The sequence below is a fragment of the Trichomonas vaginalis genome, chromosome V, assembly GCF_026262505.1.
Source record: "Trichomonas vaginalis G3 chromosome V, whole genome shotgun sequence".
Lineage (NCBI taxonomy): Eukaryota > Parabasalia > Trichomonadida > Trichomonadidae > Trichomonas > Trichomonas vaginalis.
In genome coordinates this window covers 24797331-24821326 of record NC_067207.1, presented here as the reverse complement: position 1 = coordinate 24821326, position 23996 = coordinate 24797331, and the positions used below count along the sequence as shown (strand labels likewise).

Sequence of the window (23996 nt, the reverse complement as noted above, 5' to 3'; positions counted from 1 at the left end):
TAATTTTCCATAATTCATTATTATAAAATATCTCTTCAAAAAGCATAAAACCAATCACAAGGGAACAGTCATTGATAGCCAAAAAACAACATAAAACTTTTCATCATATCATAACAGTAAAATGGACAAACAAAGACAAAGTTTCGGAATGCAGATAAAATTAAAAGCAAGATTTGTCAAAATGATACACCAGATCTTATTTTTTTTATACAAATATATACCTATTCAAAAATGTTTCATGGAATGAAAATAGATTTGTTATTCCAGGGGGAGATCACATTTTCAAAATGTTTGATTCAATATCACAACCAGATATGAATGGAGTTATTAGCACTCTCGATGACAAGGACTTATACAAGCAAGTTATCTCAAAGTGTTCAAAAGTATCAGCAGCAGGCCTAGATATTATCACATATAGCATAATCAAAGCTCATCCAGACAAATTTGCTGAGATTATAGCAATGATATCGCAGAAGATGCTCGAATTAGGGAAGTTCCCACTGCTCTGGTGCAAAGCGAGATCCAATCTCATTTATAAGGGAGGTGATCTAGGTCACACTGGAAGCTAACATCCATTGGATGTAGCTTCTTCCATATTTCATATTTGGGCTGCTGCAAGAGATCAACATGAAACACCGTTTCATAAACTCTGTCCAAAAAGGTTTCATGAGAGGTGTTGATGATTGCATGGAACATGATGTGATCTGTAAAGAACTTATTCATGATGCACGAAAAGAAAGAAAAGATATTCATGTCATTGCAATCGATTTCAAAGATGCTTTCAGCTCTGTTCCTACAGAGTACGCAATTGAAGCACTCAGAGAAATTGGCATTCCGAATGAACTTGTTAATACCATCAATGAATTATATATTTATATGACGACAAAGTTTAGAATTGGAAACAGAACAACAAACGAAATTTCAGGGAAAATGGGCTTTAAACAAGGATGTCCACTCAGTCCTTTGTTTTTTTTCCCGCACATTACAACCACGCTTGAATGAAATCACAAACAATTACAGCGACAGCGGATACATTATTGGTAATTCAAATATAAGGTCATTCATTCATCACAAGAAAGGACAATACAGATACTAACTACTTTATCGGAAATTACACTCCCAAGATGAGCGGAAAGATGATGAACTTTGTAATCAACAGAAGGCTTAATCAGCTTTGCTCCGGAGAACTCATGGATAAGAGGGATCCATTAGTGAAGCATAAGTGTCAGTTTTACAATGTATAGATAATGTGAATGACTTCCTCATGCACAGACTAAATGGATGTAGGTCAAATTTAGCTCTTCAAATAAGAAGGCATAACGCTGTCCAGAGGGTTGTTATGGAAGCAATTCAAGAGTGTATCTTGTATGGTCAAGCATAACAATAGATCACTCACAAGACATGAAGCAACGCTGAAACCAGATCTCCAATACTTCGATCAGGTAACTAACACAATTTACTTGATCGAATTTTCAATTTCTTATGGACAAATGAGCGATGATGCAAATGGTGACCGTGTCAATACCATGTAATAAGTATACGTCCAGAAGGTTGATAAGCATCAGCACCTCATCAAGGATGTAGAGAGCCAGTTCCATGTTAATTGTGATTTAACAGCCATCATTGTCTCAAGTCTTGGCATACTACTCAAATTCTCAATGGACAAATTCGCTAAACACCTTCATCTCTCTAAGTGGAGAAAGAAGAGGTATGTCCGCAAGATGGTCTACGAGGATATCAGAGGTTCATACTTATTGTTCTACGATAAAGAGATTTCCGCTGCTGAGGAACGAAGAACTAGGCAGAATGATAGGACAATAGGAGATGGTGATGCTGAAGAACAAGACAGCTGTGACGAAGAAAGTGAGACTGAGGAAAACGTTGTGGAGTAAAAAACAGATGCGAAAGTACAATCATAGATGGCTAAACAACAACAAATAAAACTTTTCATTATTTAATAACAGTAAGTTTCATTTGGCGGCATCATTAGAGAATTCTATTGAAGCTCTCAGAGAAATCGATATTCCAAATTAACACATACGACGACAAAGATTAGAATTACTAACAAAACAACAAATAAGATTCCACTGAGAAAGAGACTTGAGACTAGCAACATCACAACAACTCTTTTATGAAATCACAAATATTACATTATTGGTAATTCAAGCATTCTCAGATGATGTTATTCTCTTTTCTAAAACACAGCAAAGAATGAAGACTCTTCTGAAAGTTGTTGCGAAATTTTCTTAGCTACTATTTCTTAGTGACAAACTCGAACATACTCTTGGCCTAATCGAATGGAGAGATAAATGGAAAGAGAAACAATCACATCGGTCGACATGAGCCAAGAAATCGAAAATCTCATTGTGATGGTTCCCAAATGCAGAAAGCAAAGACAAACAGATCTACCGAAGAGATTGAAGTCAAAGATTTATCCTTGCAAAGAACTTATCCCATTCAGTCAGAACAAGAAGATCAACACTATCACTTGGTTACAGTTTTATAAATGTAGATATTTGGAAATCACTGATAGAGAGATACGAAATATTACAAACAAATCAAATAACTGATAACAATAGATGTAAGTATTATCAGTGAAATTATTAATATTATTATGATAATGTAAATATGTAATGAAAATAAAAGAAAGTGAATCAGATTTAGTCAAAATTTCTTATTAAAATTATCTAAAATAGTAAATTAAAGTTGAATTAACTAAAAACTTGAAATAATAACTGTATTATGTTGTAATATGTATATCTATGAAATAGTAAGTGAATATATCATGTTGTTTATTGATAAAATTTTGAAAATTTAGAAAATGAGTTAGATATTTAAAAAATTATTGTTGTAAATAACTTTATTTGTACTAATAATAATATTTAATAATTATTATTTCGAAATACAATGAATTAAGTTAGAAAATGAAGAACAAAGACATATTAGAATTCATTGATCATGATTTGGTAAGAAATATCTTTGAATAATTTAAATTATTTGGTGAGATTTGCGTTTGTTTGTTGAAATGTATTTTTGCTTTCAGAATAGATGTACATCAATGATAAATAGGTTGTTTAGTTCAATAAATATGGTTTTGATGAAGTATAATCAATGAAAATGAAAAATTGGAACTAAAAATAAATAGAAATTTCAAAAATGAATGATAATTCGTTTTGTATTGATTTGTTATGAAGATATAAATCAATAAAGTTTGGGATTTGTTCTTAAAATGTGGAACTTTTTGAAATTTAGTTGAATATTTGATGAATTATTGTTGTATATGATACTATTTGTAATAACAATAAGATAAATGCAATGATTAAAACAATAATATATCAAAATGTAATGAATAAAGTAATGAAATGACAAATAACTTGATTGTAAAAGAATAAAATACTAAATAAAGGCTTTATCATATATAAGAATCATGATTTAGTATGAAATATGATTGAAATATTTATATTTCATAGTGAATTTGATGAAAGTTGGTAATCTTAGATATTTTTGAAGTGAAATATTGATGGGATGATGATAGTGAGTTTGTTTATTGTAATGGAAATAGTTTTGGGGAAGTATAATTAAAGGAAATGTATGAGAAATGTTGAATTTGTTTTCATTTCCATTTTGAAAATTTTTTGTTCAATGAATTCATTCTTTGACAAATGATTTATGGAATCAATTTTTCAGTGGATATAATCCAACAGATCATACAACAGATACAGTTCTTGTTTCACGAACAGGAAATTTTCATGTTCATGACGTTTTATTTACAAATCACAACAAACAACTTATTAAACTCGATGATAACGACAACAATCGACTTCTTATCTCAAATAGTGTTTTTAATTCCAATCATGGCTCTGATTCATTTGGTGGCAACATTTACCAAAACAAAGGTCAAATTGTTCAATATCGAATCTGCAGTATCAATATGTTCCTTAACTCAATTTATATATTCCCACATTCATATATTCAAGCAACAGAAGATAAATCATACAAAAATTACTTAATTGAATCAACTATCACTGGAAGTCAAGGACATTCAGGACCAATTTGTCATCTATATGGTGAAAATATTGTTCGAAATGTAAATATTTCTAATACACTAACAAGAATTAATTCAGTCTACTCTATTTCAGGAAATTCAGATTTAGATGCAACTGTTTCATATTCAACATTTATTAAAAACATTGGTAATGATAAAAGATGCTTATTACATTATAAAAATGGAAATCGAGTTAACCATTGCAACATCATTTCAAATGAATGTTCAATGACATCAACATATTTTAATGGAGTTATTTATGCATCTTACTATGTTAAAGTTTTTATTACAGAATGTATTATATCAAACAACAAAGGAAATTCTCTATTTTTTGCAGATAGTGGTGCTTCAATTACAGTTTCTTCTTGTTTCATTCCATCAAATAATAATTATAGTTATTACACTACAAAAAAAAGTAATGCAAATTTTGATATTTCAACAACTAATTCACTTAATATTGAAAATGCACATATATTTACAGCACTTTGTTATGCAGATTATCCATTTTATTATTTGATGAAAATTACAACAGAAAAAACCAAATATAAATTAAGAGAAGACACAACAATCATCGGAACAGTTTCATTTGATCGAAATAAAGAAGAATCATTTACCCTTGAAATTTGGATTGACAGTTATTCATCAACTAAAATTAGTAAATTAAGTGGCTCTTCAACATATGAATATTCAATCAACATCCCAAAAGAATTATCTATTGGAATTCACAAAATTTATGCATTTGATCAAACATTTGGATCAAACACAGTTTCAGTTGAATTTGAATATTCATATACATTTTCTCTTGAATTAAATGATCTCAAAAGAAAACAATACAACAAAACTATTGACAAAGGTATCAAAATAAGAGGAAGTGGAATTTATTCTGAAGATTTTTCTATTAATTGTAGTATTGGTGATATCAATAGTATATTCGACGGAACTCTAACTAAAAACGCAGCAACACATAGTTTTACATTTTCAGGTTCCTGTTTTATTCCAAATTCTATTGTAGAAGAAAATAAATATTCAGTTACAGTTTGGGGAATAACAATTAATAGTGGTGAAACTACATCACTACAATCAAAAGAATTTTATTTCTATCGAAACTATCCAGTTATTATTATTTCAGATACAATCAAAGACACATATTTTCACAAAAACGATATTTCCATTTCAGTTTCAGGGTATGTTTCAGATCAAGATGGTGATGATGAAGTTGAAATCAAAGGATTAATTGAAGGATATCCAAATAGTCAAATAACAAAATCATATTCTATTTCAGATTTAAACAATCATTCATTCAATATTGATATTTCTATTCCAAACAATCTATCACGTGGTCCTCATAATCTTCTTATTAAATGTTGTGACAAAAAAGATAAATGTGTTTTTCATAATCAATCATTTTATTTTGAATTTAATCCTCCATCTATTCAAATCACGCATAAACCAGCATTTCCAGTTTTCATCAACCAATGTCACACTCTTGAATTCTTTCTTTCAGTTTCAGACAAAGATGGAATGAGTTATATTCGAATCTTCCATGTTCTTAACAACACTCAAGGCAACATTGTCAACATCACTCTTTCTAATGATTCTCAACATGAAACTCAATATTTCATTCCTATTCCAAAAGACATCAATGTTGGAAGTTGTTCTCTTAAATTTTATGCAGTTGATGAATATGATTTAATCTCAGGTCATCAATTTATCAATGCCACATTCGAGAAATATACTCAAGATGAATTAGAAGAACAACGAGAAAAAAATAATCTAAAACGAATGAAATTCCCTCCTATTTTTTGTATTCTTTCAACTGATTTGTTATAAACTCTCTATTTTATTTAATGTTGAACATTAAATCAAGTTGGATTTCAGGAAATATATGATTTTTCCCAAAAAATTGGCACTAACTACTTGCTCTATTTCAAACTATTTTGAATTCGCCTTATTATCTTTAATAAGATCCTCAAACCATAACTAATTTTTTTCCCCAAATTTATCAACGTTAACTGCTTGTCATTCAATTTCATACTATAAAATTCCATGAAATCAAGAAAGTACAACATAATATAGGGTGTCCAAAGGTGTGTTTAGCACAAACCTGAATACTGCGAATAGAAATAAACAAGATACATATATATAAAGTTTATTTAAATATAATCACCATTGGATTCAATCACGCGTTCGCAGCGATCGATCCAGGCTTGAAAAACACGCTTTAAATCATCATGAGAAAATTGCTCAAATTGCTCTCTTACAAAATTTTCAAGATCATCTGGACTTGCGAATTCGCGTCCTTCAGCTCTCTTTTTTAGCGTGCCGAATAAATCAAAGTCAGAGGGTGCAATATCAGGTGAATAAATTGGGTTTGGAACAACTTTGACATTGTTTTCCAGCAAGTAATTCATTACCTTATGACTTTTGTGAACTCTTGAATTATCAAAATGAATTGCAAACTTTTGTTTTTGTTGTTTGGATTTCTCAAACTCATCAGAATTGATAATTTGAGTAAGAACATTGTCAATTAGATACTGAGCATTCATTGTATTAGGTTTTTGAAGAATATCAATTGCGATGATGCCATTCACGCCCCAAAAAACCGACAACATCATCATTGGTGTGTCAATTTTTTTCTTCGGGAATGTTTGCGGATTTTCATCCTTCGGGATCCACATGATTTTGGCTTCTGTTGCATATTGAAACCAAGACTCGTCCCCTGTTACTAAAAAGCGAAACTTCTTGGATTGATACGCACCCAATATAGAGAGGAGCTCTTTCGAAGATTGGACTCTAGATTTTTTTTGAACTGAATTAAGGTTGTGCGGAACCCAACGTGTATACGCTAGTTTGTAGTTCAAATAATTGTGCAGATAATAACTGACTGTTGTACGTGGTATCTTTGTCATCTCCCCTATCCTTCTGAGTGATGCTCTTGGGTCTTCATCTAGCGCTTGAAGAATTGCTTTGATTTTTCTTTGATCCGGCGATTTTTTGTCAATTTTTATGATGGGCGCCTTTTTGTTCATGAAGTGATACATCCTAACATGATACGTTACAGTGGAATAGCTAGGAGCATCCATACCGAAGCATTTTACCAATGTCTCGTAGATTTTTTTACAGTCTTTGCATTTTTTTGCAAGAGAGGATGTTTTCTTTATGATTCATTAAAAAAATGAAAAAAATCCCGCCAAAATTTCCCGCGAAACCGCCTCTTGTCTCAAAATTCATTTTATATCCCGGCATGGCGCCAAAATACAACATACTCATCATATACATATATTCATATTTTTTATTATATATTTATAATCAGCATATATCTCCTTTAATAGTCTCATATAGAGCGCTGTGCTAAACGCACCTTTGGACACCCTATATAATATTAGTCCTCATAATAAGCTCAAGAAAAACAAAGAAAACTTCATAAACACATAATTTCATATGATTTTCACATTGCAGTAACCATAACTTATTTTCACTCGTATTTAATTGACTTTCCAACTCATAAAATCTCCTTTATAAATCATTTCCCCGTCGATTTGTAAAGTCCCCCACTTTTAGCAAGCTCACACAATTGCTGCCAAAAATTTGAATGAATGACTGAAAGGTTGAATTTGTGATATTTACTCGCATAACAATGATTTGATTATTTTGAAATTTTGAGTAACCACTTTTGGCACCTACTCTTGCTAAACCAATGATAAATACAATTTAGCAAAAATTTTAATTACAAAAGACATTATATATAGGATTTATGTTAAAACATTGGCTACAACTTTGTCATACAATCAATTGAGCTTCGTGCAATAGGATTTGATTCTGAATTTTCATACTCAATATTTTTAGAAATTTTATTATTTTTTGGAATATACACAACGCGTGTAATTAATGTTTAAAGACAAAATTGAAATTAAGCCTTTGTTTTTGATGAAATTCAAAATTATGAATTAGATCGCAAAATTTGTATGATATTTAAAAAAAAAGTAGTGGGGCTTCCAGGCACTTCGTGCCCTCTAGCCCCGAAGATGTTTAGTATAAATGAAGTTTTTATTCGGAAAATTGTTAGTCTTCTGGTGTGAATTCGGAGGACTCTTCTTCTTCCTCCATTGCTTCTGGGAAGAAGCCTTCTTCTGGGTCGAAAACATTATATAATGTGTCGCTTTTCACAAATTATATATGTTTTCATGCTTTGTCACTTTTCTGTCACTTTTCAGGAAAAAACATTTTTATTATTATATATAAATGAATTTTACAAAACCACCGTTACCGTTCTTTGGAAATAAGAGTAGATGTAAAGATATTATATTGAGAGAACTTAAGAAACTACCGAATGGTCTAACATTTGTAGATTTGTTCGGTGGAAGTTTCTATATATCCCATTTGTGCCATACAATATTCCCAGACTCAAAGATTATATGCAATGACTTCGACAACTATATGGACCGTCTCAAACATATTCCAGACACAAATAATATATTGAAAGAGTTAAAAGAAAAACCTATAGGTAAGATGGAACGTATACCATTAGATAAGAAAATATTGTGAGAGGAGTTTTGAAAAAAAGCAGAATATATAGACTGGGATAGTAATCTGCTAGACTATTATATAGTGGTTCTATAAGAGTTCATGACATTGAAACACTTATGTCAAAAGTTTTATATCTTAACTATACAAATGTTTTCAAAGAGGACATAGAAAAATATATTGAGGGTATAGAGTTTTGTGAGATGTTATTGGACAGAGTTGTATGAAAAATATAAAGACAAGGAAAATGTTTTCTTTATAGTGGACCGCCGTTCTATAACACATGGGATTTTCAATACCAAGTAGACTGGACTTTGAGAGACTCTTTAGAAACTTTAGACGTTATACATAACCATCCATGCTTTTACTTTACATCCGATAAAAGTGGTTTGGAAACCGTTATGAGATGGTTAGAGGACATACATGACTATGAGTTTATATGACAAGATAGAATATGAGAGAGGTCCTAATAAACCGGAGAAAGTGTCATAACAAAGAAATTTTATTAGTAAGTAAATGTGGTTTGAAATAGGACTACTTGTTTTAGGTTTTTTCCATTGTGTCATTTATTTATTTGACGTGGCAGAAAAGTACAGAGAATATGAAGATGAACCAATGCCTGCAAATGTTCAGTATATGTACTCGTAAGAGATATTTTTATCTAATATTAAATGGACGCACAGAACTTAGCGAATGCACAGCAACCTGGACAACCAAACCCAGAGAATATTCCAAATGAAGTTAGAATACAAACTGCAATGGCAAACTATGGTCAAGTGCCAACAGATGTACAAATGCAAACTGCCATGTCAAATGACGCTGCGTTAGGTTTGCCACCATGGTATGCAAATATGAGATGGAAAGAGTTTTATACAAACCCTGAAGTGGGATATAAACAACTTTATGCAGATGACGCGAACACAGGAGTTGACCCAGAATATGTTTTCTACCAGAGGAGAAACAGAATGTATGAGCTCCAGTTAAAGAATGCTATGGAACTCAACAGGAAACGTAAGAGACTAGGCGGACATTAGATTTTTTACATATAGTAAATGGGTTTCTTCAGTAAGATAGGAAACTTCTTTCGAAATGTTGGAAGAGGTATATGGAATGGAATAAAAACCGTAGGAAGAGGAATTTGGAACGGTGTCAAAAATATTGGTAAAAGGGTAGGTCAGTTCGTTGGTATTATACCTAAAGACCCTGAACCAGAAGAACAAGCTCCTGTTATACAACAGCCTGAACCTGCACCACAGTCTAGTTGGCAACCAAATCCAACACCTCAACCGTATTAAAAAATTATATTTTTACCGTTCGATAGTAGTTGTATATGAAACTAAGTTCTAAGTAAAACGCATGGTATAATGGAATTATTCTTTTTTCCATCTGTAGTAAACCATACTTGAAAGTCTGAAATACTTCCACTTGGTGGTTCGTATAACTTTGTAGGTTTTTCGTAAAAATCATTCATCAGACATAAGAAAGAGTTTTGCGCACCAGAAAATGAAGCATGAACAATAATAGCATCTGGGTCGAAAATATTTTCATATGTTCCATTAGGGTTTTCGACTTCATAAAAGTCTGGGTGTACTGGATATGCTGCAGGCTGATTTAACATCCTCAAAAATCTATACCATGCCAAGTTGTTATATTTTGTAGAAATATAAACGTTTTCTCCAAGGTCTTCTATTCTATTGATTTTAACAGTTGCATTTTTCCTGTCATAAATAATATCGAGATGGTACTCCCCCTCGTCAATGTTATACTGGTTTTGCATATTCGATATAGATATCGTTTATTTTTTCTTGAAAAGCTTGAAGAGTTGTTTCTAAGTTTACAAGCAAACTAACTTGTAAAAGTTTTCCCTGTTCAAATTTCTCATACATACGTTTTTCTTTGTTATAGTATCGAACTTCAAAACCGACCGTAAATGGGAAACCATGTATGGCTTCTGAAATGAACTTCATTCTACGAAAGCCAATAGCTTTTGTGACAGATGGGTCTCTTAGCCATCTTAATGGGTAGTCAAAACGATAGCCTTCATGCTTTTACGGTCTCTGTCTCAAACTTTTGACCGACATTAGTAAAAAGTTCATCTAATGGTTTAGTTGTAGCAACTCTTGAATTTTCTTTTTCTATTGGAAGCATATTTTATCTAGAATAAAAATGTCAAATGAAACAGCGTCTATGAGAGAAATACAACACAACCGACAACTCATTATGCAAGCTCTAAATAAGAACACAACAAACTTTTCAAACTATTCTAAGATATCTGAGTCATTGAAAGAAGGAAACTTAAAACTGACATTAAACCCTTTAACAGATGAGTTTCTATTTCAAGACAAGAAGAACAATACTGTCTGTATAAATCCAACAAAAGGAACTTTAAACGAGAAACCTATAAATGAACTTCTTTTGAAAGCAGATGTTGACAACAAAGCTGACAAAGAATATGTAGACGATGCAATAGCAAAAGAAGAAGAAAGAGCTAACAATGCTTATGCAACAAAAGAACATACTCATCCTGAACTAGCAGACAAAACATATGTTGACAATAAAATGTCAAGTGAAGTGACAAGAGCTGAAAACGAATATTCTAAAAAGACTCATACACATTCTATATCTGAAATAACAGACTTAAACGTTAGCCTTGAAAAGAAAGCAGACAAGAACCATACACATACCATTGCAAATATTACAAACTTACAAGAAACCTTAAACAGGAAAAGTGCCGTTGGACATACACATTCTATATCTGAAATAACAGACTTAAACGTTAGCCTTGAGAAGAAAGCAGACAAGAACCATACACATACAAGTTTTACAACTGTTGCTATAGAAAGTATTGAAGGAACGGTTGAAGAAACTGGTGGGGATGCATTATATTGTAAACCTCCTAACTTTCCACAAGGTTTAACATCGGATGACGACATAACGACGATGAGAAACATTAGATGTAAAGATGTTTATGTCATGAAGGATGAATATAATATTAAATTCACTGCTCAAGATTTATATGACAAGAAAGCAGACAAAACAGAGCTTCAAACATTAAAGACAGAAATGCTTCAAACATTATATCCTATAGGCTCTATTTATACGTCAATGAACTCTACCAGACCAGAAGTAGTACTTGGTTTTGGAACTTGGACTCAAATAGTCGACAGGTTTTTGTATTGTGCAAACTCTTCAAAGGAAACAGGTGGAAGTAAAACGATTTCAGGTGAAAATTTACCTGCACATAGTCACTACATAGATTTAAGTACATCTCAAGCAGGTTGGCATAAGCATAGATATTGGGATTGGTCAGCAATGACAAAAGGTAAAGGATATGATGTTAAAGACACGTTAGTTTGCTATAAATTGTTCTGGAGTAACACTGAGGGAGGAGGAAACCATACACATCGCGTTTCAGGATATACGCAAACAACGGGACAAAGTAAAGACTACATGCCACCTTACATGACAGTTTACGCATGGTATAGAAATGCTTAGTCGTCATTTTCAACTTCTTTAGCATATTCGTCAGGAGTTGTCTTATATTTGTTAGGAACTGTCTTTGAAAGTATACCACCTTGAACTTTGACAAGTTTGAAACGAGGTCTGACAATAGTAGTTTTATCTTCTGCTTGCAGTGTGTACATTTTGCCATGTTTGCCTAAAACTTCATAATATTCTCTTGTATACTTTCTTCTATTTTTACGAACACGAATGTGAGTACCTGTCGGGTTCCCATTGTTGTCATAGTCAATAGTATTTTCATATGGGTCGCGTTTAGGTATTTCTATTTTTACTTTGTCACCTTTCTGAAGTTTGAAGCCCGGCATTCTTTCTTGTTTGTCTCTTTTGACTAAATTATTAAATATATAGTCTTTCTCTAAGTCAGGGTTGTTTTTCATTTCTTCAGGGGAGTGGTTTCCCAAACCTTTTTGTTTACGGCTATTGTAAATATTTAAAACTTGTCTCATCTTTGCCATGGAGAAGTGTCTATATTTGTCGTCATATGACATTTCATTTGCTTCACCACCTTGTGGTTGGTTTAAGTCTCTTAACATTTTTATACAACCGTCAATGACACCAAGAGCAGAATGGTTTTGGTCGACAATGAAATATTGGTTTACATTTTTTGAACGCAGATAGTTTTTTACATCATCTGATTTGAAAGAACTTTCACAGTCAGATGTCAGTTTTGTTGGATGGTATTTGTCAACGAATATTGTCAAAGCTGCTAAGATATCTAAAATAGCTTTGGACTGTAATGGTATGGCTTCACAGTATCTTGTGTTTTGACCGACAAATATTAGCCAGTATGGTGGTCCATCTGTTCTAACTCTCGGAATGTTTTCCAAGATATCCATAAACCAAGCATTTGGTGTTGAACTAAAGATTTTTATCATGAGTGCTTTCTTTGTCGCTTTAGAAACATAGGGGTCCTTGTTTGGATTCGTCATTTTTTATCCTATAAGAAATGGGTTTATTTGGCGCATTAGCAGGAGTTGCATCCAGATTTTTGCCCGCAGTGGGAACAATAGCCAGAGGTGTATTTGGAGTTGGAAGGAAGATTTTGAGTACATTAGGTATACTTAAAGAGAAAGCACAACCTATTATACAAACTGTACAGAAAGGTTGGGATGTAGCACGAGATGCAACAAATCTTATTCCAAATCCTGAAACAAGAGGAAAAGTTCAAGGATGGATGGACAATGTAGGAAGACAAGCAGGAAACTATTATAACAAAGCAAATGACTACTATAACCAAGCAGGACACTATATGGACCAAGGTGAAAGATTCTTTAACAGAGGATATAACCATGCACAACAATGGGTAAACAATAACCAACCTCAACCGCCTCAAACGTGGGGAATGTAAAGTTTTTTACTGAGATGAAATGAACAATACAGCATTGAGACAAATGGGTTCAAGATGGATTTGTCGGCTTCCAGCAGTTACACAACGTGTTTGTCAAGTTCTTCCTATACCTCAGGAAGTTTTAGACCGACTTAAAAAACCTAAACAACCAGTTGAAAACAAACCAAACTAAAATTTTTTACTGAGATGAAATGACCGAAGAAGTTGAAACGGTAGATTTGACACCACAAACAAAAAGTTCAGAACCATTGTCAAAACCTGTCAAAGAACTTACAGATGAAGAGAAAAATTCAATAATAGAAAGTGCCAGGTCTGGAAATACAAACCCTAACTACAAAGTCACTTTTCATAAAAATGGAACGGCAAGTATCTCAAAAAAGAAACAGACTCTCACAAATAAAATATTGAAGTCTGAAGGAGCTTTCGAGACAACAGATGGAAAAGTTTACTTCACTGACCAACAGTTCATTATAGAACATCTCATTGACTTAGAGTCGAAATATTCTAAACTTTACAACAAACACAAAAAGTTGAAAGGAAAACAAAAACAAATGGCATATGATATTTATGAAGATGTTGACGACACAACTGTTCCTGCAAGTGAAGTAAAGTCAGAGAAACCGAAAAGTGACGAAAAACCGATAGAAGAAGAAAAACCAAAAACTGAAGATAAACCAAAACCAAAGTTTAGTTTGGAAACTAAACCAAGTCAACCTTCATTAGCTGGTATGGGTTGGCGTCAAAGACTTATGGCAGCAGGCGGTTATGTTAAGTAAAGAAAAAAATATTTTTTTATTTTTATAAAAATGCCCCCATATAGAATGGATAGAAAATCTGCTAGAATAAAAGCAGAGTTGCAAAGATATGGTTGGAGAGTTTCGAAGAATTTTAAATATAGGAAGGGAAGACCCATAAAAGTCTATGACAAATTGTCTGGTCTTCGCTACGAAATGGATTTGGAAACAGCACGTGCAAATTATCCAAACAGACTAGAGAGGTTAGAAGAAGAACGTCTTATGGACATGCCTTTCGATGTTAGTGAACATTGCATGAAGTAAAAATTTATTTTTAAAAAAGTGACATTTTTTAATTTTATTTGAAATGTACGCTGAGTTTGTTGGAGAAGACCGTTGGGAAACTTGTTTGTTAGATGAGAAATATGAAATGGCATACCATTTTAAAACAATATATTTTTACATATATTAAATGCTTCAGGTTGAAAAACAAAGAACAAAAGTAGCAGATACAAAACCGTTAGACTATATCTTTACAAATGCTGGTAGGACTATTTCAGATGAAGAAATTTCATCCCGAGTATACAGGTTTGACTATCCAATTCGTTGGCTTCAAAGTCCTTCAGATGCAAAGGCAATAGGATTTAGAAGAGTTTTGTTTTCAAATAGAACTAACGCATTTATGTTCGCAGTATATTTTCATGGGCAGTATAAAGGTTCTGATGGTCTAATAGACAAATTTGACGAAATGAGAATCTTTACAGTTCGTTCAGACGAAAGTCTTGAGAAAACTCTAAATGACTTTCAAACTCAAATGAACAAATATTATTGGGAATTTCAAGAAAAATACGACTCTTTACTAAATGGAACATACTATCTGAAACTAGAATATGACAAGATGAACTCCACCGTTTCATTTCAAAAGATTGAAATTAACCCTCCAAGAGATACAGAGTTTTTATTTTGGAAGTAGACAAACGTTCTTGGGCACAATTTCTTCGGTTACTAAACCAGAACGAACCATTACCACCAGATGGTCCATTTAAATTTATACTTCCACCAGCAGATTTGACAGTTTATAGAAACGTGTTTGACCCTCAAAATGTTATGTGTCATGCAAGTTTCAGTTCAAGCAACAATAGTTTTCTATGTATTGGTAAGGACTTTTATGACTTTGCTTCTAAATTCTACGAACCACCTAGTAACAGTTTCTCTGACTTTCAAGTTTGGTTCACAACAAATGGTGTGCAACATATTATTCCATTGTACTATGACTTTTATCTCGAATTGTCTTTCATATATAACTACGGAAAAGTGCTGAAAAAGTATTGAATGTGAAGATATTAGAAAATAACATTTTTTCTAACATCGTAGAAAACTCATGAAAACAATTTATTTTTGACACTTTCACAAAAAACATAAAAAAGTGCAGTTAAACGTTAAGGTTTACTGAACTGGTTGGATGTCGCCTTCACAGGTTATGTAGAACGGCTGACCCGAGAAGTGGAACAGTGCTCTGAGAATTTGTATAATTCGTGGAATTGGACTCTCTCTGTTTGGAAGTAGTATCCAAGGACGTTTGTTTAGGAACTTAACACGAGCTTCTTTCTTTGCTTGCTTTATGTCGTCGAAAGGAGTGTTTTCTGGTATTTGAATTGGAATTCCAGTCGAAGTCTCGAGATTCAAGGCAGCCCTTCCAGAAATAGTGGTGAACTTGACCTTGGGCTTCATGACCTTGCGCAAGTAGTCTTTTACGCAGTCGTTTATTTCAATTAGGTAAACTGCCTCGTCAAATCCTTCTGGCATTCCGAGTCCTTCCATCCGACAGAAAAAGTTTTTCCTTCCGACAGAAAAAGTTTTTCCTTCCGACAGAAAAAGTTTTTCCTTCCGACAGAAAAAATTTTTCCTTCCGACAGAAAAAATTTTTCCAGTTGTCCGTCCGTAAACCATTCAAATTTTCGAAAATTGAGAACTTTTTGGTCGAACTTCAGAAAAAGTTTTTCCTTCCAACAGAAAAAGTTTTTCCTTCCGACAGAAAAAGTTTTTCCTTCCGACAGAAAAAGTTTTTCCTTCCAACAGGAAAAGTTTTTCCTTCCAACAGGAAAAGTTCTTCCTTCTGACAGGACACAAACGGATGACTGACGTTCCTCTTCCTGAACGCCTTCCAAAGCCAGAGGAACCTAAAGAACCACAACAGTCTCCTCAGCAACCTCAGTTCCAGCAAGTACCTCCACCAAATTACTACCAATTTCCACCTCAAGGTTACTACCCACCACAAGGCTTCCCGAACTACCCTCCTCTGCCTATGCCTTACTTCCCCAACCCTTGGATGTTCCAGCAAGCTCCACCTCAGCAATTCCAATCTCAATCCAAATCGAAGAGAGACCAAGAGTTCGAAGAAGGTCTGAACCGCTTACGCAAAGAGTATGCCACAGCTCCAATTGAGAGAAAGTTGTTCCCGGACCAAAAATATAATTTATGTTAACATGTTAGATCTAACATGTTTTCTAACCTCATGAATTTTCATGAATTTCCTTAAGATAGAAAAAATAAAGTTAGTTTTATTTTTTTATTTTGTATGTAAGATATGATTTCAGGGATTTTTTTGACGAAGTGTCAATGTTCACTTCGTCAAAAAATAACAGTTATCTAATGAAAAAGTTAGTTTTATTTTTTTATTTTGTATGTAAGATATGATTTCAGGGATTTTTTTGACGAAGTGTCAATGTTCACTTCGTCAAAAAATAACAGTTATCTAATGAAAAAGTTAGTTTTATTTTTTTATTTGACGAGAATGTCGGGTAAATGTTTTGTCAAGACTTCTTCGTACATGTTTTGTCATAAATTTCCTTAAGATAGAAAAAATAAAGTTAGTTTTATTTTTTTATTTTGTATGTAAAGATATGATTTCAGGGATTTTTTTGACGAAGTGTCAATGTTCACTTCGTCAAAAAATAACAGTTATCTAATGAAAAAGTTAGTTTTATTTTGTATTTGACGAGAATGTCGGGTAAATGTTTTGTCATGAATTTCCTTAAGATAGAAAAAATAAAGTTAGTTTTATTTTTTTATTTTGTATGTAAAGACATGATTTCAGGGATTTTTTTGACGAAGTGTCAATGTTCACTTCGTCAAAAAATAACAGTTATCTAATGAAAAAGTTAGTTTTATTTTGTATTTGACGAGAATGTCGGGTAAATGTTTTGTCATGATTTCATCGTAAATGTTTTGTCAAGACTTCTTCATCGTAATGAGCGTATATGTTTTGTCATGACTTCATCGTACATGTTTTGTCAAGACTTCTTCGTAAATGTTTTGTCATGACTTCATCGTACATGTTTTGTCAAGACTTCTTCGTAAATGTTTTGTCATGACTTCATCGTACATGTTTTGTCAAGACTTCTTCATCGTAATGAGCGTAAATGTTTTGTGAAGAATATAGCAACAGTCTGAATTCAGACGGTTGCTTTTTATACAAAATTCATGCAGGAAATTCTTGAGTTTTGGTTGAAAGAATACGGTGGAGCCAAAAGTGGCTCGACCTCAAAACAAGCATTTTATGAGCTTACAAAGGGTGTTATGAATGAATTCAAATGTATTTACATACATCCTGACCTCGTTCATTTTGTTGCTGAATTCAGCAAAAATAAAGTTTATGTTAGAATGTTAGATCTAACATGTTTTCTAACACGTTTTCTAACATGGTCTAAAACTCTCGAAAATCATGAAATTTCCCGAAATAAAAAATAAAGTTAGTTTTATTTTTTTTATTTTTTTTTATTTTGTATAAAAGATATGATTTCAACAATCGGCACAACAACAATTCAAACAACAGCACCAAACTCTTTAGTCATGAATCCAACATCTATGTTAGTAGAGATGAAAAGCTTCATTCCTTCTTCATATACTTTTGAAACAGAAATCCAGAAGATAAAGCAAGAACTGTTAACAAGTAATTTAGACTGTAGTGCGAAAGATGAAACAAATGAACAGTATCTTTATGAAATGGAGGACATTATTGACCATTTGCCTAAACTACCTGAAATTCAGCAACAAAAACTCACTATTCCTGAATTCGACGAAATTGAAGTCAAAGCAACTGACTCAGTAGAAATAAAGAAGTTCATACGAAAGGTAAACTATGAGTTTCTAGGATTTCATTGCAACCATAAGGTTATGGACAAAGATTGCGACATGGTATATAAGAATGTTTCTGACATATATAAATCTGAAGAATTTAAGACCTACGACAACTTTGTTTCGTTAGTTGCTGAATGTGTATGGCAGATAAGAGATGAAGATAGAAGAGGCAAAGTATGGAACAAACAAATAAAACCAGCAACTTTTGAGTTAAAGAAAACCATTGACGCTTTAGTTGTTTTAGCAGGTAAGGTTTCAGAATATAACGCAAAAATGAACCCGCAATGTTCTAAATGTAAAGCAGCAATGAGGAAATATAACTACTCCGTCAAAGAGATAGAAAGAATGAGAAACGACTATGCAGATTTAAAGAAAGAAGCAGAAAAACCAGCAGAAAATAAAATGGACATGTTAGCATTTCTGAACAAAAACTATCCAACAGCAGAAGATTTCCTTCTATCTGACGTCAAGAAGAAATATAAAGAAACCTTCGGCATTGTTAAAACATTCGATGTACTAAAAGAAGAAATAGAGGCTACAAAACTGTTTAAAGTCATGAACCATCGCAACATATACCATGTAAAACGCTTGTAAATAGTTATGTTAGAAAACGTGTTAGAAAACATGTTAGATTTAACATTCTAACATAAAATATATTTTTGGTCATTTACAATGAAGTCTTGACAAAACATTTAAGTTCGATGAAGTCTTGAAAATTCATGAGTTTTGTGTGTTTTAGACCATGTTAGAAAACGTGTTAGAAAACATGTTAGATCTAACATTCTAACATAAAATATATTTTTGGTCATTTACAATGAAGTCTTGACAAAACATGGAATCTCTTCCCTCGGAAAACCGAGAGAAGCAATCATATGACAAAGTCTTGACAAAAACATTTAAGTTCGATGAAGTCTTGAAAATTCATGAGTTTTGTGTGTTTTAGACTATGTTAGAAAACGTGTTAGAAAACATGTTAGATCTAACATTCTAACATAAAATATATTTTTGCTGAATTCCGTACGAAAACAGTGAAGAACAGCGAGTAGGTAAGAAACCTTAGTCGCCAAAACTCTATGAAAATCATGAATTTCCTTAAGACAGAAAAAATAAAGTTAGTTTTATTTTTATTTATTTTTTTATTTTGTATGTAAGAACAGAAATGACAAACATTGAGTTTGAAACAGTTAAAAAGATAGACAATGACACCAAATTGGTTAGAATAGGTGATTTAAACGTAAGATACTCAAAGAAATACAACAAATATTCTTTGTCAGACATTTTATCTCCATCTGGAAAGAGACCGAAGGACTGGGTTAAAATTGCTTCTACTCAGAAAATTTTGACAAGAAATCCTGAGCTTTTAATATCGGTAAGATTCTATGGAACTACAGCATATCTCATTGACAAAAGTCTTATACCAATAGTTTTGTTATGGTTAGACCTAGTTGTTGGATATAACTTCATAACATATGGTTCATTCGATACGGAACGTTGCAGTGAAGGCTTACTTTACATCGTTCAGAAACCGAAGGACTTCAACACAAAAAGATATAAGATAGGAAGAACATATAATATAACTCTAAGATATGACAGTACAGTCAATAGAGTCAAGGTTGTGTTCGTTAATGATATGAGAGCTGCAGAAACAGAACTACTTGAAAAGTTTGAGAAAATGTATGGTGCTCCCATAAAAGGTAAAGAAACGTTTGAAGTAGATGAGATAGATAAAGCTATAAAATTATTTGACGAAGTTGCTGAAAAATACATGTAAAGCGTTTATTTTTGGTCTTTTGTGAAAGTCAGAAAAAATAACGCTAATTTTTTATAAAATATTTTTTTATTTTGTATGTAAAGACAGATATGTCAACAACAGAGAACACAACAACAGTTATAGTCCATGAAGCTATAAATGAAGAATACGAGTGGGTTCAGTATAACAAACAATTGAGACTCATTCGTTCGGTCAAAGACGATATGTACCAGATGCAAAGTATTTTGACAGCATGTTTTGCTCCAGATACCAAACATACAGACGATTGGTTCAAAAACCAAAGCACACAAGAACTTTTGAGCGAAGAACAGCGAGACCGACTTTTTTCGGGGTCGCCTAAAACTCATGAAAATCGTAAAAATTTGCCAAATGGTTTGAGAGGTTGGTATGTACATAGACTTCTTGTAAATGCTGTTGCAATGTGGGTTCGCCTCGTTATGCTTGGTATATTTACAGACTTCTTGACGAAATTCATAGACAAGAACGTGAAGAGATGGAAAAGAAACTTCAAGCAAAAGATGAAGTCATTGAAGCAAAAGACAAAAGCATTCAGAAAAGAATACCACGTTCGGTACCAAAAGGAAAGGAAAAGAACTATAAGTATATGATTTATACTGAAGAGTTGGAGAAAGAAGAAGATAAAGATATGGTTATGTTGCATTTAGTCAGAAGAAACAACAAAAGCTTTTACGACCTTGCTAAGATTTACAAATCTGACAGAAATTGGTTCTATCGCGAAAACTTACCGATTTCAATGACACCGAATGAAGATGTGAAACAAATAGTTCAAGATACGTTACCTCAAACACACTATGATATTAAAGGTTGTACAATATTTACATTCAAAGAAGACTTACCGCTACTGAAAGAAAAAATAACAGAGTATTTTGACAACTTCAAACAAGTAGGGTAGATGAACTCTTTATTTTTCAAGCTTGACTTTTTACAATTTGAACTTTGTTTGCGTAGATATGAATTCTGAAAGAAGTATGAGGGTCTTGTATGACTTTGTACTTCTCCCATAGTTCATATCTGTCAAACTTACCTGCCATGGACTCTTTCATAAGTTCCATGAAATCGTCTTCGGACAATCCGGGGAAAAGTACAATGTCAGTAAGTATTCTTTTAACATCCTTACTTAAACTCTTTGCTGTCTGTACACAAATGACAACTGAGATGTTAAAGTGTCTGAGCTTCTTAAGAATTCGACACATATCTTGTTCTCTATTCTTTAACAAAGGATGAGAAGCAAAGTCATCTAAGATAAGAAGACATCTATGAGGGTAAGTCTTCCAATCGTAAGATTGCAATTTCTTCGAAATGTATTCTATCTCTTTCTGTTTGTTTCTGAAGTGGTGTTTGTCTAATATTCTCTGCATTTCCTCATTTGGGTCTTTAAACTTCGAATTTATATACTCATTTATAGCATTATACTTCAAAACTCTTCTTTGGTACTTCTTTATCCAATCTAACAACTCAGTATCCTTTATACATACTAACTTAGACTTCTTTATAATATCTTTGAACGAATTGACGGTTTGGTCAAATTGACCAGAAGTACTACAAATGACTACTAACTCATAGAATGGGTTCTTCTCATCTAGTTCTTGTTGTTGTGCAGCCATTTTAAGATAAGTGAAAGTCTTACCCGACCCAGGTGGTGCAATTAGACCTGTTATACCATTCTGAGCAAATAAGAACTTGTCATGTATAGGCTTTATCTGAGCATTTTCTAACTTCCTCTTGTTCTTGTTTAAAACATTCTCAAATTTTTTGTCAATGTCAGCAAACTTTTTTTCTAACATATTTTTAGAAAAATTAAAATTTTTATCTTTTAGAAAATGTCTAGCGATTTCGCTATCTATATTCGAGACAAGCTTTTCGACAGCAAAACATCTGTAGACCATAAAATCTTACATAGTGTAAACAAGAAAGGTGAATTTGTTCTAAAGTTCTGTTTCTGGGAATATGACAAGAACCATAAAACATTAAGCAGAGCAGTCTTAAAATTTGTCAATGACAGACTTGTTGACAGAGATGACACCGATTGGAAAGATGAAGTCCAACAAAAGTTCTTAGAATGCAAAGAAGACACATGCGCCGTTCTTGAAGATGAAATAGAAAACAGAATAGATGAGCTATTAAAGGACAAAGAACTTTTACATAAATATAGTTGCGCCAAATTTGACATAACTCCACCAGAAAAGAAGAAGAAAGAAAAGAAAGAAAAGAAAGTAGAAGAAGAGAAGAAAGAACCTGAACCAGTTCCAGAGAAAAAGAAATTTGACATGTAAAAATAAAATTTTATTTTTAGAACATTTCTGGGTCAATGTCAATGTTCTCTTCCTCTTTAGGAGTAAACACTGGCTTAGACTCTAAAATCTTTTTACCCAATTTACCTTGAACTTCTACAACTTTAGACTCATAATATTCATAGTCGTCTGCTTTCTTTGGTTCATAAGGTATAACAAGTTTGTATGCTTTGCCTTCTTTAAGGTTTGAAAACCTTCTGTCAAAACTTTCTTTGACTGCTAACAAACCTTCTATGTCTAAGTCTTCAAATTTCGCACCATTTTTAGTCACAATAGCAAACTTAACTGGTTCGATGTTCCAAACTTTGCTGAATGAAGACTTTTCAAAATGGTAGAAGTAAACATTCAAATATGTGAATGGGTCTAGTTCTTCTTTAAGTCCTGACATGTACTTGTTTACTGAGATGAATTTTGCCATCTTTTTCTATCGGAGAAAAAAAAATATTTTTTTTAAAATTTACTCATAAAAATTTTTCTTTGTATATACACCATTCTGTACGTCTAAAAGACTTTTGACATTTGCCAAGAATGTTCGTTTAGAAGCTGTCATATAACCATATTCTTGACAATATTGTTTATACGAATCGTACAATGACCTTTCATCTAAACACTCAAAGTCAGTTTCATCTATGAACAGTTCATATACACTCTTGTTTGCTTCTAACAATGTTTGTCTCTCTTCGGTATGTGGAATTTGTCTTGGATTGAACTTTGAAATATCTAATGTCATGAAATATGAGAACAAGTGGTTGTAAAAGTCAGATGTCAAAGTTTCTGCTAAGTCGTCAAAATATTCTGTATCTTGCATATGAGAATCTGACGTTCTGACAACTACATATCTTCTGTCAGAACTTTCTAACTTCATCGGAACAGAATTGTTTGAAACCATAATGAAGTTTGCAACATTTTCACAAACTCTTTGGTCTTTTACTTTCTTTCAACAACTCCAACTTTGTCTGTTATAAGACTCTTCAAAGCATCTGAGTTCAAAACTTTTGTTGTATCTATACTTTGAAGTTCATTGCAAACTATAAGTTTCATATTCTCTATTGAGGAGTTAAACTTGCCACAGATGTTTTCTAAGTTTGTCATATTCGGATTCGAATAGCCTTCTAACAGTTTGCATAAGATATCTGTAAAGAATGTGTTCTTACCAGTTCCTTGTTTTCCAATTATAATGAGAGCAGTTTCATTTTTAGCACTTGGATGTTGTAAGATGTTTGCAAACCAACATAAGATATACTCATAGACTCTTTCGTTTCCATTGCATATAATTTCTTTGACATGGTCTAACCAAGCTTCTATAATATTTTCTTTCCATTCTACTTGTTCATATTTATATCCAGTGAAGATAGAATAGAAGTTTGGAGAAGGTGTATAGAACTTTATACCTCGAACTGAAAAATCTTCTAACTTTGACAATAAGATATCCCAAGCATCTAACATCTTCATGCCAACTTGTACAACTTTTATTTTCTTAAGTTTCTGTCTACATTCTTGTTCTGAAACTATTGTCGCTTTAGGTTTGTTAAAGACTACATCCCATTCTTTCATAACATAACATTCTGGGGCAGAGTCGACATAAATGACTAAACGTTTC

The 23996-nt window shown here is 32.6% G+C and overlaps 19 protein-coding genes and 2 pseudogenes across 21 annotated transcripts, besides 2 other annotated features; 15 read left to right on the top strand and 6 right to left on the bottom strand.

Moving 5' to 3' along the window:
• Positions 1-287: 287 nt before the first annotated feature.
• Positions 288-569, top strand: TVAGG3_0397580 (uncharacterized protein; the record flags this gene model as incomplete). Its single annotated transcript, XM_001322361.1, has 1 exon — positions 288-569. One exon carries the CDS (start codon positions 288-290, stop codon positions 567-569), a length of 282 nt encoding a protein of 93 aa, XP_001322396.1.
• A 97-nt stretch (positions 570-666) lies between these two features.
• TVAGG3_0397570 (reverse transcriptase (RNA-dependent DNA polymerase)) lies at positions 667-1002 on the top strand (the record flags this gene model as incomplete). Its single annotated transcript, XM_001322362.1, has 1 exon — positions 667-1002. One exon carries the CDS (start codon positions 667-669, stop codon positions 1000-1002), a length of 336 nt encoding a protein of 111 aa, XP_001322397.1.
• Positions 1003-1658: 656 nt separating this feature from the next.
• Positions 1659-1892, top strand: TVAGG3_0397560 (uncharacterized protein; the record flags this gene model as incomplete). Its single annotated transcript, XM_001322363.1, has 1 exon — positions 1659-1892. The coding sequence occupies one exon, from the start codon at positions 1659-1661 to the stop codon at positions 1890-1892; it is 234 nt and encodes a 77-aa protein (XP_001322398.1).
• Positions 1893-3632: 1740 nt separating this feature from the next.
• On the top strand, positions 3633-5926 carry TVAGG3_0397550 (uncharacterized protein; the record flags this gene model as incomplete). Its single annotated transcript, XM_001322364.2, has 1 exon — positions 3932-5875. One exon carries the CDS (start codon positions 3932-3934, stop codon positions 5873-5875), a length of 1944 nt encoding a protein of 647 aa, XP_001322399.1.
• A 192-nt stretch (positions 5927-6118) lies between these two features.
• Positions 6119-7420: a mobile genetic element.
• Positions 6199-7324, bottom strand: TVAGG3_0397540 (annotated as a pseudogene). The gene has a single exon. A coding segment is annotated over exon 1 (1126 nt).
• Positions 7421-9327: 1907 nt separating the features above from the next.
• TVAGG3_0397520 (uncharacterized protein) lies at positions 9328-9603 on the top strand (the record flags this gene model as incomplete). Its single annotated transcript, XM_001322365.2, has 1 exon — positions 9328-9603. One exon carries the CDS (start codon positions 9328-9330, stop codon positions 9601-9603), a length of 276 nt encoding a protein of 91 aa, XP_001322400.2.
• Positions 9604-9621: 18 nt separating this feature from the next.
• On the top strand, positions 9622-9864 carry TVAGG3_0397510 (serine threonine-protein phosphatase family; the record flags this gene model as incomplete). Its single annotated transcript, XM_001322366.1, has 1 exon — positions 9622-9864. One exon carries the CDS (start codon positions 9622-9624, stop codon positions 9862-9864), a length of 243 nt encoding a protein of 80 aa, XP_001322401.1.
• Positions 9865-9868: 4 nt separating this feature from the next.
• On the bottom strand, positions 9869-10717 carry TVAGG3_0397500 (annotated as a pseudogene). Its single transcript has one exon. A coding segment is annotated over exon 1 (849 nt).
• Positions 10718-11221: 504 nt separating this feature from the next.
• Positions 11222-23996: part of a mobile genetic element that runs on past the window's edge.
• On the top strand, positions 13038-13439 carry TVAGG3_0397490 (uncharacterized protein; the record flags this gene model as incomplete). The annotated part of the gene is made up of 1 exon (XM_051232581.1): positions 13038-13439. One exon carries the CDS (start codon positions 13038-13040, stop codon positions 13437-13439), a length of 402 nt encoding a protein of 133 aa, XP_051102311.1.
• On the top strand, positions 13631-14215 carry TVAGG3_0397480 (phage tail repeat-like family; the record flags this gene model as incomplete). The annotated part of the gene is made up of 1 exon (XM_051232580.1): positions 13631-14215. The coding sequence occupies one exon, from the start codon at positions 13631-13633 to the stop codon at positions 14213-14215; it is 585 nt and encodes a 194-aa protein (XP_051102310.1).
• Positions 14261-14497, top strand: TVAGG3_0397470 (uncharacterized protein; the record flags this gene model as incomplete). The annotated part of the gene is made up of 1 exon (XM_051232579.1): positions 14261-14497. The coding sequence occupies one exon, from the start codon at positions 14261-14263 to the stop codon at positions 14495-14497; it is 237 nt and encodes a 78-aa protein (XP_051102309.1).
• On the top strand, positions 14646-15146 carry TVAGG3_0397460 (uncharacterized protein; the record flags this gene model as incomplete). The annotated part of the gene is made up of 1 exon (XM_051232578.1): positions 14646-15146. The coding sequence occupies one exon, from the start codon at positions 14646-14648 to the stop codon at positions 15144-15146; it is 501 nt and encodes a 166-aa protein (XP_051102308.1).
• On the bottom strand, positions 15620-15994 carry TVAGG3_0397450 (uncharacterized protein; the record flags this gene model as incomplete). The annotated part of the gene is made up of 1 exon (XM_051232577.1): positions 15620-15994. The coding sequence occupies one exon, from the start codon at positions 15992-15994 to the stop codon at positions 15620-15622; it is 375 nt and encodes a 124-aa protein (XP_051102307.1).
• Positions 16308-16658, top strand: TVAGG3_0397440 (uncharacterized protein; the record flags this gene model as incomplete). Its single annotated transcript, XM_051232576.1, has 1 exon — positions 16308-16658. One exon carries the CDS (start codon positions 16308-16310, stop codon positions 16656-16658), a length of 351 nt encoding a protein of 116 aa, XP_051102306.1.
• TVAGG3_0397430 (organellar and viral DNA polymerase type B) lies at positions 17969-18907 on the top strand (the record flags this gene model as incomplete). The annotated part of the gene is made up of 1 exon (XM_051232575.1): positions 17969-18907. One exon carries the CDS (start codon positions 17969-17971, stop codon positions 18905-18907), a length of 939 nt encoding a protein of 312 aa, XP_051102305.1.
• Positions 19590-20084, top strand: TVAGG3_0397420 (organellar and viral DNA polymerase type B; the record flags this gene model as incomplete). The annotated part of the gene is made up of 1 exon (XM_051232574.1): positions 19590-20084. A coding segment is annotated over one exon (495 nt), but the record flags the coding sequence as incomplete, so codon positions are not given.
• TVAGG3_0397410 (KilA, N-terminal/APSES-type HTH, DNA-binding family) lies at positions 20174-20692 on the top strand (the record flags this gene model as incomplete). The annotated part of the gene is made up of 1 exon (XM_051232573.1): positions 20174-20692. One exon carries the CDS (start codon positions 20174-20176, stop codon positions 20690-20692), a length of 519 nt encoding a protein of 172 aa, XP_051102303.1.
• TVAGG3_0397400 (protein of unknown function, DUF4106 family) lies at positions 21014-21397 on the bottom strand (the record flags this gene model as incomplete). Its single annotated transcript, XM_051232572.1, has 1 exon — positions 21014-21397. A coding segment is annotated over one exon (384 nt), but the record flags the coding sequence as incomplete, so codon positions are not given.
• Positions 22007-22378, top strand: TVAGG3_0397390 (uncharacterized protein; the record flags this gene model as incomplete). The annotated part of the gene is made up of 1 exon (XM_051232571.1): positions 22007-22378. A coding segment is annotated over one exon (372 nt), but the record flags the coding sequence as incomplete, so codon positions are not given.
• TVAGG3_0397380 (protein of unknown function, DUF4108 family) lies at positions 22395-22784 on the bottom strand (the record flags this gene model as incomplete). The annotated part of the gene is made up of 1 exon (XM_051232570.1): positions 22395-22784. One exon carries the CDS (start codon positions 22782-22784, stop codon positions 22395-22397), a length of 390 nt encoding a protein of 129 aa, XP_051102300.1.
• On the bottom strand, positions 22854-23204 carry TVAGG3_0397370 (Poxvirus D5 protein-like family; the record flags this gene model as incomplete). Its single annotated transcript, XM_051232569.1, has 1 exon — positions 22854-23204. One exon carries the CDS (start codon positions 23202-23204, stop codon positions 22854-22856), a length of 351 nt encoding a protein of 116 aa, XP_051102299.1.